Source organism: Sorex araneus, chromosome 2 (genome assembly GCF_027595985.1).
Source record: "Sorex araneus isolate mSorAra2 chromosome 2, mSorAra2.pri, whole genome shotgun sequence".
Classification (NCBI taxonomy): domain Eukaryota; kingdom Metazoa; phylum Chordata; class Mammalia; order Eulipotyphla; family Soricidae; genus Sorex; species Sorex araneus.
In genome coordinates, this window is record NC_073303.1 from 228,365,380 (window position 1) to 228,376,686 (window position 11,307).

General features: G+C 58.0%; 1 protein-coding gene across 3 annotated transcripts; it reads right to left on the reverse strand.

Annotated features, from left to right (window-relative positions):
• Window positions 1-4,090: 4,090 nt before the first annotated feature.
• PRPH (peripherin) lies at window positions 4,091-7,723 on the reverse strand. 3 transcript variants are annotated; one of them, XM_055127365.1, is made up of 10 exons: window positions 7,584-7,723; window positions 6,555-7,116; window positions 6,188-6,248; window positions 5,956-6,051; window positions 5,449-5,616; window positions 5,245-5,370; window positions 4,947-5,167; window positions 4,812-4,861; window positions 4,606-4,679; window positions 4,091-4,462 (listed from the first exon to the last, which is right to left on the reverse strand). In XM_055127365.1, the coding sequence occupies exons 2-10, from the start codon at window positions 7,088-7,090 to the stop codon at window positions 4,397-4,399; spliced, it is 1,398 nt and encodes a 465-aa protein (XP_054983340.1). In that variant the 5' UTR covers window positions 7,091-7,116; window positions 7,584-7,723; the 3' UTR covers window positions 4,091-4,396. The 3 variants fall into 3 exon arrangements, with proteins under 3 accessions (XP_054983340.1, XP_054983338.1, XP_054983339.1); XM_055127363.1 differs by having other exon boundaries at window positions 4,091-4,465; XM_055127364.1 differs by lacking the exon at window positions 7,584-7,723 and having other exon boundaries at window positions 4,091-4,465; window positions 6,555-7,183.
• Between the last annotated feature and the right edge of the window lie 3,584 nt (window positions 7,724-11,307).

Sequence of the window (11,307 nt, forward strand, 5' to 3'; positions counted from 1 at the left end):
CTGGCGTGACACTTAGGGTCACTCCTGGTGAATTTGGGGGACCATCTGGGGTGAATCGACCCAGGCCAGTTGCAGAGGAGGCAAGCGCTCTAGCTGCTGTTCTTTGGCTCAGCCCAGCACTCACACTCAGTAAGTCTCAGAGTTGTTGTTGTCGCAGGCCTCAGTGTCTTCCTGCCCTGACTGTCCTTGCTCCTATGGCAGGTCCCCATCCATCTGATTTTTAAACCCAAACTGTGGGTCATCTTTACTATTTCCCTTGCTCTCACGTGGCCAGTTTCTCCATAGTGTAGATCCTTGCTGAATATTTCTCATCCTAGCTATCGACCAACACCTTTTGCAGACTTCACTGCAATGGATTTGTCTGCTGCAGTAGCACCTCCTTTCCACTGTTTAGCACATTACAGCAGAGTAAAAGCTTAGTGGGCTCTGCATGTGAGGGGCCACAGTTCAATCCCTGGTGTTATATGGTTCTGCCTGGAGTGACCTTGAGCACAGAGCCAGTAGGTGTGACTCCCCCATACCCTCCCCCCAAATCAAATCAGAGTACTTAGCTCTTATGATGAATTCTCCTCTGATTCTTTCCCTTTTCCTTAGAACAAATTCTAATATGTTCTATATAGTGTACACAAAGTCTTATGATTAGCCCTATTTCATCTTCCCAGCCTCACTGTAATTCATTCTGTTTCACACTTTACTTCAAATTATGGAACTCCTTCTACTTTGCAAACTTATTTCTTACTTCCTGGCTGACTTATCTCCCCATGCAAAGGCCTCCTCTCCTTGTACCATGTGAGTAACTCCTGCTTGTTCTCTGGAGCCCAGTTTTCTGCCACCTTTTTTGGAGCCCTCCCTGACCGACCCCACCCCTCATGTTAGCCTGTTACAGCCCAGGATGTGATTTTCTGCCTTTATGTCCATCTTCCCTCCATATTATCAGCGCCTTTAAGGCACAGGCTGCATTATTTTTTACACCAAGCACCACATTAGCACCACAAATGCTGATTGGGGCAGAGAGGAGAGGGATTCATCCACCTCTGGTCGTACTCAGGGCTTATTCCTGGTTCTATGTTCAGGGGTCACTCCTGGTGATGTTCAAGAGCATATGTGGTACTGGGGACCAACTAGGATCAGCCACGTGCCTTACTTCCTGTATCCATAGTTGATCATTGAAAATTTAGAGGTGGATCTATTACGAACCACAACACCTAATTAGAGAGAGAGAACAAAGGGAAATGCCCTGCCACAGTGGCAGGGTGGGGTGGGGGGAGATGGGATTGGGGAGGGTAGGAGGGATGCTGGGTGTACCGGTGGTGGAGAATGGGCACTGGTGAAGGGATGGGTTCTTGAACTTTGTATGAGGGAAACATGAGAACAAAAATGTATAAATCTGTAACTGTACCCTCACAGTGATTCACTAATTAAAAATTTTAAAAAAAAGAAAATTTAGAGGTGGATTTTGACTTGAAGGCAAGGGTAGAATGGAAAGAAATATTGAATATTATTATTTATTTTATTTTTTTTGAATATTTTTAATACTTTAAAAATAAAGTTCTTCAGGCTTGGATGAGCCTCACCTATGAGGGAACCTGCAGAAAAACCCAGGTATGCAAAACCCATGACTGAGATCTCCAAGCTTGCTTAGAGCGGGACTGGGCCTCCTTCCCCCAGCTCCCTAGTTTTCCAGTAGTTTGGCAATCACACCCACAAACTGCCATGTAATCTCATCAATGGCCAAGATCCAAAGACTCTGAAATAAAACTCCCGGAAGAAAGTGACATAGAATGGCAAATGCAGCCACACAACCTCTCATACTCTAGCCCACTGATGTACTAAAAGTAGCACACATTTGTTTCGGTTTAACATACATGTTTGTAATCTCTTACATAAGGGCTTAAATGGCTCCAGGATGAAATACAACAATCTTCACACACTTTTCTCTTATGGTGGTAGGAAGGTACATGGTGGTGGGATTGGTGTTTGAATATTAAATATAATGAACTATTGTGAAGAGAGTCTCTTGCCTGCATGCCTGGCTGTCTTCCCCAGGTCCCCTTGGAGGGGATGGGCTCCAGCTTCCCTCCCCGCCCAGAGCAGAGCTCCTGGTGGCCGAAGACCTCCGGAGCTTAGCCACAGCCATGCTCAAGGCCCCTCTCCACACGTTCGCCTCACGCATGAAGGTACCAGCAGAGGAACCCAGGTGTGTGTATCCCATCAACGGCCAACATCCAGAGACTTAAGCAAGCTCCCAGAAGCTATCTTATAACCAGAAGATAACTTATAACCTACTTCTCCCTCTGGGAGAAACTAGCAAGCTACTGAGAGTTTTCTGCCCACATTGGGGAGCCTTGTAAGCTTCCCATAGTGTATTCATATGCCAAAGCCGGGTCTCATTCCCCTGACCCTGAAAGAGCCTCCAATGCGGCATCATTGAGAAAGCCGAGTAGAGAGGGCTTCCAAAATCTCAGGGATAAGACGAATGGAGAGGTTACTGAGACTGTTTGAGAAATTCGATGATCAATGGGATGATGATAATTGTGAACAACTTTATAAAAATAAAAAATTAAATTAATTAAAAAATAAATAAAAATAAAGGTTTTTTTTCTTTTTGGGTCACACCCGGTGATGCTCAGGGGTTACTCCTAGCTTTGGGGATCATATGGGATGCTGGGAATTGAACCCTGGTTGACCATGTGCAAGGCAAACGCCCTACCCTCTGTGCTATCACTCCAGCCCCCAAAATAAAGTTTTTCTCCTAATTGAAGGTAGCCTGGAAATGAGATATTTTCAAGCACAAGGAACAATGATAGTGTCAGACTTTGACTTTTAGGCTGAGTGCTTTTTTTTTTTTGCTTTTTGGGTCACACCCGGCGATGCACATGGGTTATTCCTGGCTCTGCACTCAGGAATTACTCCTGGCAGTGCTCAGGGAACCATATGGGATGCTGGGAATCGAACCCGGGTTGGCTGCATGCAAGGCAAACGCCCTACCCGCTGTGCTATCACTCCAGCCCCTAGGCTGAGTGCTTGGATAGGTCTTGGTGGATGATAGAGTCAGACTAGGGGAAAGAGATTAATGGGCAGATAATGTGACTGAGGCAAGAGTTGGTGGTTTGGGGACTGGAGAGACAGTATAGTGGGTAGGGTGCTTGCCTTGCATGAGGACAACCTAGGTTTGACCCCTGACATCCCATATGGTTCCCCAAGCACTGCCAGAAGTCATTCCTGAGTGCAGGGACAAGAATGACCCCTGAGCACTGCTGGGTGTGCCAGCCTCCTCCTCAAAAAAAGAGTTGATGGTTTCCTGGATTAGGGTGGTGCAAGTGGATCTAGGAAGAATCAGACAAACCTAAAGAGTTAAGAAGAAGTATTAGGGCTGGGAACATGACTCAGTTGTTGAGCACTTGTGTGGTAAGTGTGAGTTCAGATTGTATGGATGGGGACCATGTCAAAAAAAAAAAAGGAAAATGAAGAAGTTCCTAGGTAGAGCATATGCTTCACATGTATGATGCCAGCACCAAATCATCATCATCATCATCATCATCATCAGACTTTGGGCGTAAGTAAAGAAAGGGGAGGGCTGGATATATGACAGTGTTCAGGAGCAGGTGGCTTGCACATGTGGGTCCCTGATGTGATCCCCAGCACCACACACTCCCCAAAGCATTTCCAGGCACAGCTGAGGTGTCCTCAGTGTCACCTAGGATGTCCTTGGCAGCACGTGTCCAGGCCCAGCTGCAATAGTCAGAGCAGCACAAGCAAGGAAGTGTGTAAAACAGGTGAATTCTAATCTGGGCAACAGGTGTGTCTTTGGGGATTCCAGACGGAACAGACAGTAGATGGCAGCAAAGAAGGTCAGGAACTTTACTGCTCTTTATAGGTTGGTCTGAGGGGCCTGTGGGCTGCAGACAGGGCACAGAGGCTGAGGAGGAGTGGAACAGGGAGGAAGGAGAAAACCCGCAGGGCGGACAGAATAATTGATGCCAAGATTGTGGGAAAAGGACAGAAACAAAAGGAGAAAAACATGGCTGGCTTCTTCCCCGGGGTCCCCCACTTACACAGAACAAACACCTGAGAGTGAGGCACACTTGAAGCAGTTTTATTTCATTCAGAAATGAAACCCAGACACTAACCCCACCCACGGGCACAGCAGCCAGAAAGGGCAGGAGCAGATTAGTTAGGGGATCATCAGCCATTGTCAGGATGAGGAACAGGGATCAGCAGGTCTCAGGGCTGAGAGCAACGCAGCTCCTGCTGGGGTTGGGGTTGGGGGAGATTGTGGTGGTGGAGAGTAAGGTGCTGGGGGGTGTCCCCCAGACTCATGCAGGGGGTGAGGAGGCTATGCAGGAGTAGGGGGTGAGGGTTTGGGCCCCTCAGCTGCAGTCGCTGGGGCCTGGGCTCAGTAGCTGTGAGTGGGAGACTTATCCAGCTCACTGCGCTGCTCCTTCTGCGACTCAGTCACCACCTGCTGGGGGCAAAGCCTGTGAGGGCCACCGTCCTTCGACCTTCGGGCAGCAGCACTGTCCTGCTCGCACTCCCAGCACTGCCCTGTCCCTGCCTGTCTCCCTCCCGTCTCAAGAACCCCAGGGGTCAAGGTGCTCCTCTCACCTCCCCGTCTCGAGTCTCTATGGTCTTGATCAGAACCATCTTCCGGCTGTGACTGTCCTGCGGAGGATCCATCTCTGGGAAAGGAGGGACAGAGGGGAGCGGAGGGGGCTTGAGGAGGGCAGGGCGGGAGGGCAGAAGGCGGAGAGGACAGCGGGGCCAAGGCAAAGCGTGGTCGGGGGCAGGCTGGAAGCTGGTGGGAGACTCACCGGTTCTCTTCACACTCCAGGATGCGAAGGAATGGACGGGCACAGAGATCCTGGGGGGACACGAGGTCAGCGGCGCCGCCCGCGCCCGGCCCGCCCCAGTCCCCCCTCCCGCACCCCCCTCGCCGCGCCCCTCACCGGCTCTCCTCGCCCTCCAGCAGCTTGCGGTAGGTGGCGATCTCGATGTCCAGGGCCATCTTGACGTTGAGCAGCTCCTGGTACTCGCGGAGGTGCCTGGCCATCTCCTCCTTCAGCTGCCGCAGCTCCTCCTCCAGCCGCGCGGCGCCCGCCTGGTACCCGCCCGCCTCCAGGGCGAACTGCTCCTCCAGCTCCCGCAGCTGCCTGAGCAGCGCCTCGTTCTGGGGACGGCGCGGGGGTCGAGGGATGAGCCGGGCCCCGCGCCCCCAGCCCTGCCGGGCCCCCCGCGACTACTCACGGTGCCGCGCAGCCCGTCCAGCTCGCACGTGAGGCTCTGGATCTGGCGCCGCGACTCGTTCATCTCCTGCTTGGCCTGGCGCAGGGCTTCGTGGTTCCGGTTGGCGGCGTCCGACAGGTCCGCGTACTGCGGACGGGCCCCAGCCGGCGTCAGCGCGCGCCGCGCCCTCCCCCCGGCGCCCCCGGCCCGCCCGCGCCCCCGGACCTTGGACTTGTACCACTCCTCTGCCTCCTGCAGGTTCTTCACCGCGATGCTCTCGTACTGCGCGCGGATGTCCCTCAGCGCCGCCGTCAGCTCCGGCTTCACGGTCGCCTCTAGCTCGACCTGCTGCAGCTGCTGGCTGTCCACGCTCACCTGCAGGTCCCGCAGCTCCTGCGGCCCGGGCCGGCGGGGCGTCGAGTCAGCCGCGCAGAGGGCGCGGGCCGGGCGGGTCGCGCACAGACGCGAGAAGCAGCTCGCGGAGCCCCGCAGGGGGCGCCAGGGAGTGCGGGGACCCGGCGGCGGTGCGGGCGCCCCGTCCGCTCTAAGCCCCAGGAACCGGGTGCAGCTCCGCTGCCCGCCGCTAGGTGGCAGAGGGGTGGGAGTCGAACCACCTGTCGAGCAACACTGGGGCGCCCCGCTGTCTTCCCGGGAATTCCGCCGTCCCCAGCCCGTCGCGCAGAGCCCCCCGCCCGCCGAAGCGCCCACTGGCGTCTGAGCCGACCCACCCACCTCCTCGTGCAGTTTCTTGAGAAACTCAATCTCATCCATCAGAGACTCGATCTTGCGCTCCAGTTCCAGGCGCGACAGGGTGGCATCGTCCACGTCCTTCGGGGGCGGCGGTCGGGGCGGGGGGGGGGTGTTCAAGAGCAGGGGTCACTGCCCGGCCGGTGGGCTCTGGCGGTGTCTGGGCGCCTCCCCGCACCCTGGGCCGCGCGCGGGGCGCCACGTGGGCCGCGCTCACCTTGCGGAAGAGCACGAGGTTGTGCTCGGCGTCCTCCCGCTTGCGCATCTCGTCCTCCAACCTGGCGCAGAGCAGGCGAGGCTGAGCAACGGGGTCACCATCCCCGGGACCGCTGCTCCCGGGACTCCGAGGAGGGGTGCCCAGTGCGGCGAGCCCCTTCCTCTCGAACGGCCTGGGAGCCGGGCTCGGCCCCCTCACGCACTGGGAGGACACGGTGCGGCCCCTCCCCGCCTCCCCAGAGAACCGCACGGCAGAGGGGGCGCGGGGGAGGAGGGGGTGCAGATGACCCTGGGGGCGCGGGAGGCGAGGGGAGTCCCTGCTGGCGAGGAAGGCGCAGCCCCCCCGACGGCGCCGCCCTGACCCTGACCTCTGCTTGAGCGCCGCCAGGTCCTCGGCCAGCCCGTCGCGCTCCACCTGCACCCGGTCGCGCTCGCGGCCCAGCAGCTCCAGCTCCCGGCGCAGCTCGCGCAGCTCCTGCTGGCACAGCTGGTCGGCGCGCGCCGGCTCCTGGCCCCGGGCCTGGCTCAGCTCCCCGCGCAGGGCCGCGTTCTGCTGCTCCAGGAAGCGCACCTTCTCGATGAAGTTGGCGAAGCGGTCGTTGAGCTCCTGCAGCTCCTGCTTCTCGTTGCTGCGCGTGGCCAGGAACTCCTGGTTGAGGGCCTCGGCCATGGAGAAGTCGAGGCGCTCCGAGGGCAGGCGCAGCAGGGAGCCCGCCCGCGGCCCGCGGAAGCCGCCCAGGCGCCCCGAGGAGCCGGAGGACGCCGAGCCCAGCAGGCGGCTGCTGGAGAAGCGCGAGCTGGACGCGAAGGAGAAGGCCCCCGGGGACAGCGAGGGCGGCGGCCCGAAGGCGCGGCGGTACGAGGTGGAGCCGGCGCTGGCCCGGAGACCCGAGGGGTGGCTCATCGCGGCCAGGGGCGCAGGTCCGGGAGCTGGAAGGAGCCGCAGGCCGAGGCGAGGCGGCTTTATAGCCCTGCGGGCTCAGGGGGGCCCCGGGCAGCTCCTCCCACTGGCCTGACTGCGGGGTATGTGGGGAGGGGGACGCCCCACCCAGCGGGGAGCCGCGCTCCTCACCCTCCGCCCGGCTGCTGGCGCCCCGCCAGCCTGATGCCCCTCGGCTGCCCAGGAGCAAACGGGAGGATGGCAGGAGGATGGTGGCGACCACCGGCAGCCGGGGCCGGGGTCAGCGCCTTCTAACAAATAGCCAGAGCTGGACCCGAGGGGAGGGGGCTCTGACTCGAGCCGGGGTCCCGACCCGAAGGACTGGTGAGCCGCAGGGGCCAGGCGGACTGTTGGGTCAAGGACAGGCGCCGGTGGCCCTGATGGATGGATGGATTGGGTGGGGTTGGGCCCTAGGCCTGGGCGCTTCACTTGTCCCCCAGAAGATAGGCTGCCTCACCTCTGCCACGACCCCGGAGGAGTGGGGGGCTGGAGAGCAAATGCAGCAGGGGGGCCGGGAGGGCATCTGTCCAGTCCCCAGGGTCCAGTGAAGGGCTGCTGCCTGGCGCCAGCTCTGCGCTAATGCACCGGCCACAGCCACTTCCCCACCCCCGCCCTGAACACTGGTGGGGCGGCCTGCAGGCCTCTCAGCCTTAAAGACACAGCTCCCAAAGCGGGGCCTAACCCAGGCCCCAACAGGGTGGGCACATCAGAGGGAGCGGAGACCGCTCGGGCCCAGCGCGGGGGCCCACTCTGGATGGTCCGCAGCCCGCTGGGGGCTGTGCTCAGCCAGTCAGTCGCTGTCCCTTCCCCCAACCAACTGCTGCTCAGTCATGGGCCTTCCGGGAACCCAAGGTAGGGCGGGGAGGGGGCCGGAGGGGGCAGCAACAGCTTCCAAGGTTGAGAGATGAGTGGACTGGCAGGAACCCTTATGCAGATGCTCAGATCCCAGGAGTGGGGGAACAAGAGAAGAGAAGGCGCCGCCCACTGTGGCCCAGAGAAGGGGAGAGGGGCCGCTCCCTGGAACAGTCCGCCCACCGGTGGGCTCGGAGGTGTGTATGGTAAGAGCCGGAACCCTAGGAGCACACCCACCCTCCCGCAAGGCTCCTTTCCCGACCTCCCCACCGTGCAGTTACTGGCGAAGCTGCTGTCTGGCCTCTGCATCTCGACCAGCTTCCAGAACAGGCACAGGCGGCCCTAGAGCCGTGGCGCGGACCGAGGCCCGCCGAGGGTCTGGGGCGCCGGGGTTTGCCCGGAGCCGAGGCCGCTGGGGCTGGTTCCAGGCTCTCCGGGAGGGACCTGCTGCTGGGGTCAGCCGTGCCCGCAAGAGCGCAGCATCTGGGCCGGGTTTGGGACTCCTGCCGAGCCGGATCACGGAGTGGGTGCGGAGGAGGGCGGGTCCCCAGCACTGCAGGGCGCAGGAGCCTCCCGGCTTTGTGCATCTCCGAGATGGGCCAACACCGCCCACTCCAGCCCTGCCAGGCCCCTCCTTCCTTCCGCCATTAGTCTCCGCACAGCTGCCAGGTCCCTCTCCTGATGGGTCTGGTTTGGTTGCCAGGGGGATGGAGGGAGAGAAGAGAAAAGAGAGCAGAGGATGGATAAACCAGAGCCTCCCCTCTGAACTCCTGGGAGAGGAGAGGCATAGGTTCTCTCCTGGACTCAGAAAGCCAGGCCGGGAGTGCTGGGGCTGGTAGGATGGTAAGAGGGAGTGAGATCTAATGGGGCCAGAAGGCGGGACACGGGTAAGGCGCTTACAGAGGGTAGGGCACAGGGCTAACCTGGCTTTATGGTCCCCTGAGCACCCCCAGGAGTGATCCCTGAGCATAAAGTCAGCAGTAAGCCCCGAGCACCATTAGATGTGCTCTTCTCACCATCCAGATAAAAGTCACACCCAAAATAGGGAAAATGCATGCAGACATTGGTGGTGGGAAATGTACACTGGTGAAGGAACATTGTATGACTGAAACCCAATCATGAACAACTTTGTAACTGTATCTCACAGTGATTCAATTAAAAAAAAATTTTTTAAGTGTATAGTTAAGATCTAGGGCTCTGACATCCAGCTCCCAAGCTTTCCATCGACTCCAAGAATCTCTGCTTTTTGGGCCACACCCAGCAGTGCTCAGGGCTTACTCCTGGCTCTGCACTCAGGGATCACTCATGTCAGGGTTCGAGGGACCATATGGTATATGGTTTTCTAGCAACTGAAGTCAGGTCGGCCACTTGCAAGGCAAATGGCCTACTATCTCCCTGGTCCCTCCAGCTGTCCGTTTTGACTCATTACTCAGTTCTTCCATAAGCCTCATCAAAGATCTTCACAGGAAAAACAAAAAACAAAAACAAAATGGGCTGCAGCAATAGTACAGCGGGTAGGGCCGTTTGCCTTGCATGCGGCTGACCGGGGTTCGATTCCCAGCATCCCATATGGTCCTCTGAGCACCGCCAGGGGTGATTCCAGAGTGCAGAGCCAGGAGTGACCCCTGTGCATCATCGGGTGTGACCCAAAAAGAAAAAAAACCACAAAGATCTTCACAGGACTGTTGGGAGGATTAAGTGAATAAATGCATGACCAATGCTTAGGACATACAGAGTAAAGATGAAAGAGGGAGCCAGCTGGAGAGACGGCTGCAAGGGCAGAAGGCTGCTTTGCATGGAGGAGCTCCAGGTTCAATCCCAGCTCCACATAGTTCCCTGAGCACTGCTGGGAGCAACCCCTGAGCAGTGAACTAGGAGTAATTCCTCAGCACTGCTAGGAGTGGATTCAAAACCAAAATGTAAGCTTGGTTTGTTCTTCACCAGGATGAGGTGTTGGCTACTACCATCATGCTGGTATCAGCTAGGATGATGGCGATTACATGGATAACTCCGGAACCATATCAGTAGCCTTGAGTGTAGAGGGGATTGGACTTCTTGAAGACTGTCCCCAACCCCGACTGGGAATGCTGAACATGGAGCAGCCGCAGCCTCACTGGGGATAGAGAGGAAGGGGCTTCAGCCTCTGAGGCAACTGGGAGAGCACACGGATGCGACATGGACTCGGTCCAGTCGTTCTGGGTTTGATCAACTGAGTCAGCTGCATGCTTTGGGCTGGGCGACTTCACCTCTGTCTACCCACTAACAGGGATGGTAGTAACAGTATTGTCGCAAGAGTAAATGAGTTTCAACACGTGAAACAGTGCTCAGCACCCAGCATGCACTGTGTAAGTACCAGCCAATGTGGTCATCACCTCTCCTCCTTCTGTCACCCTTGGCTGCTCCAAATACCCTGGAGAGGAGTTGGAGTGGTTAGGAACTTTGCTTTTCATGTGGCCAACCCAGGTTCAATCCCTACTTCCTGGATGCAGAGCCAGGAGTAACCTCTGAGCATTGCCAGGTGTGGCCCCCAAACATACACAAACAAAAAGACCAAAAGCCGGAGAGAGAAGAAGCAGAGGTTTGCAGGGAAGGTGTGTGAGGAGGGTTGGGTCACGGGCAGGAGTGATGCTGCGTGTCGTCCTTGAACCCAGAGCTGAGTGGCCGAGTGAGGAAGCATGAGCTGGGGGAGCTTGGGAGGGGAGCCAGGCCCACAGCTGGACCCTGACAGTGCCAAACAGCAGCCGCCTCAGGGACCCCAGCCGGGGAAGCAGCTTCTGGAGCTGCGGTCTTGAGGGGTCAGAATCCCAGCGAGTGTCTCGGCAAGACACGGCAGAGGCCAAGGTAAAATGGAGCCAGTCAGGAGAGAAGCAGCAGGACCCAGCGACCCTGAGCAAGTGACTTGTCCTTCCCGAGTTTTGTTTCTCCCAGGAAGGCAGAGAGGGAGTGTCGCTCTGTGTGGAGAGCAGTCTCTGTGTGAGGCCCCAAGGGACAGAGCAGAGAAACGGACACAGGGACAAAACTCTGGCTATTTGCAGGTCAGTGTCCCTGGGCTCTCTCTGCCCTAGGACTGTCTCAGCCTCTAGCCACAGCCTGGCCAGAGCCCAGTGTCCTCCCCAAGAGGGCCCTGTGTGTCCCCAGGGGCTTCCTCCTCCTGTTCACAGCCCCAGGCCCTGCTGCCCAGAAACGGCTGCCGGTGCCGGGACTCTGTGTGTCCCAGATGTGGAGCACATGTCTTGGGGTGGGGGTGGGGGGACCCGAGCTCAGAAGCAGCCTGTCTGCAGCTGCACAGAGAGCCCAGCTCCTCCACTGAGTTCAACCCTGGTGACCCC

Coding starts and splice junctions, on each gene's coding strand:
- PRPH (XM_055127363.1), bottom strand. CDS start 7,090: ATGAGCCACCCCTCGGGTCTCCGGGCCAGCGCCGGCTCCACCTCGTAC. Junction 5,371..5,448: donor AGGAGTGGTACAAGTCCAAG/GTCCGGGGGCGC, acceptor GCCCGTCCGCAG/TACGCGGACCTGTCGGACGC. Junction 5,168..5,244: donor TGGACGGGCTGCGCGGCACC/GTGAGTAGTCGC, acceptor CGCCGTCCCCAG/AACGAGGCGCTGCTCAGGCA.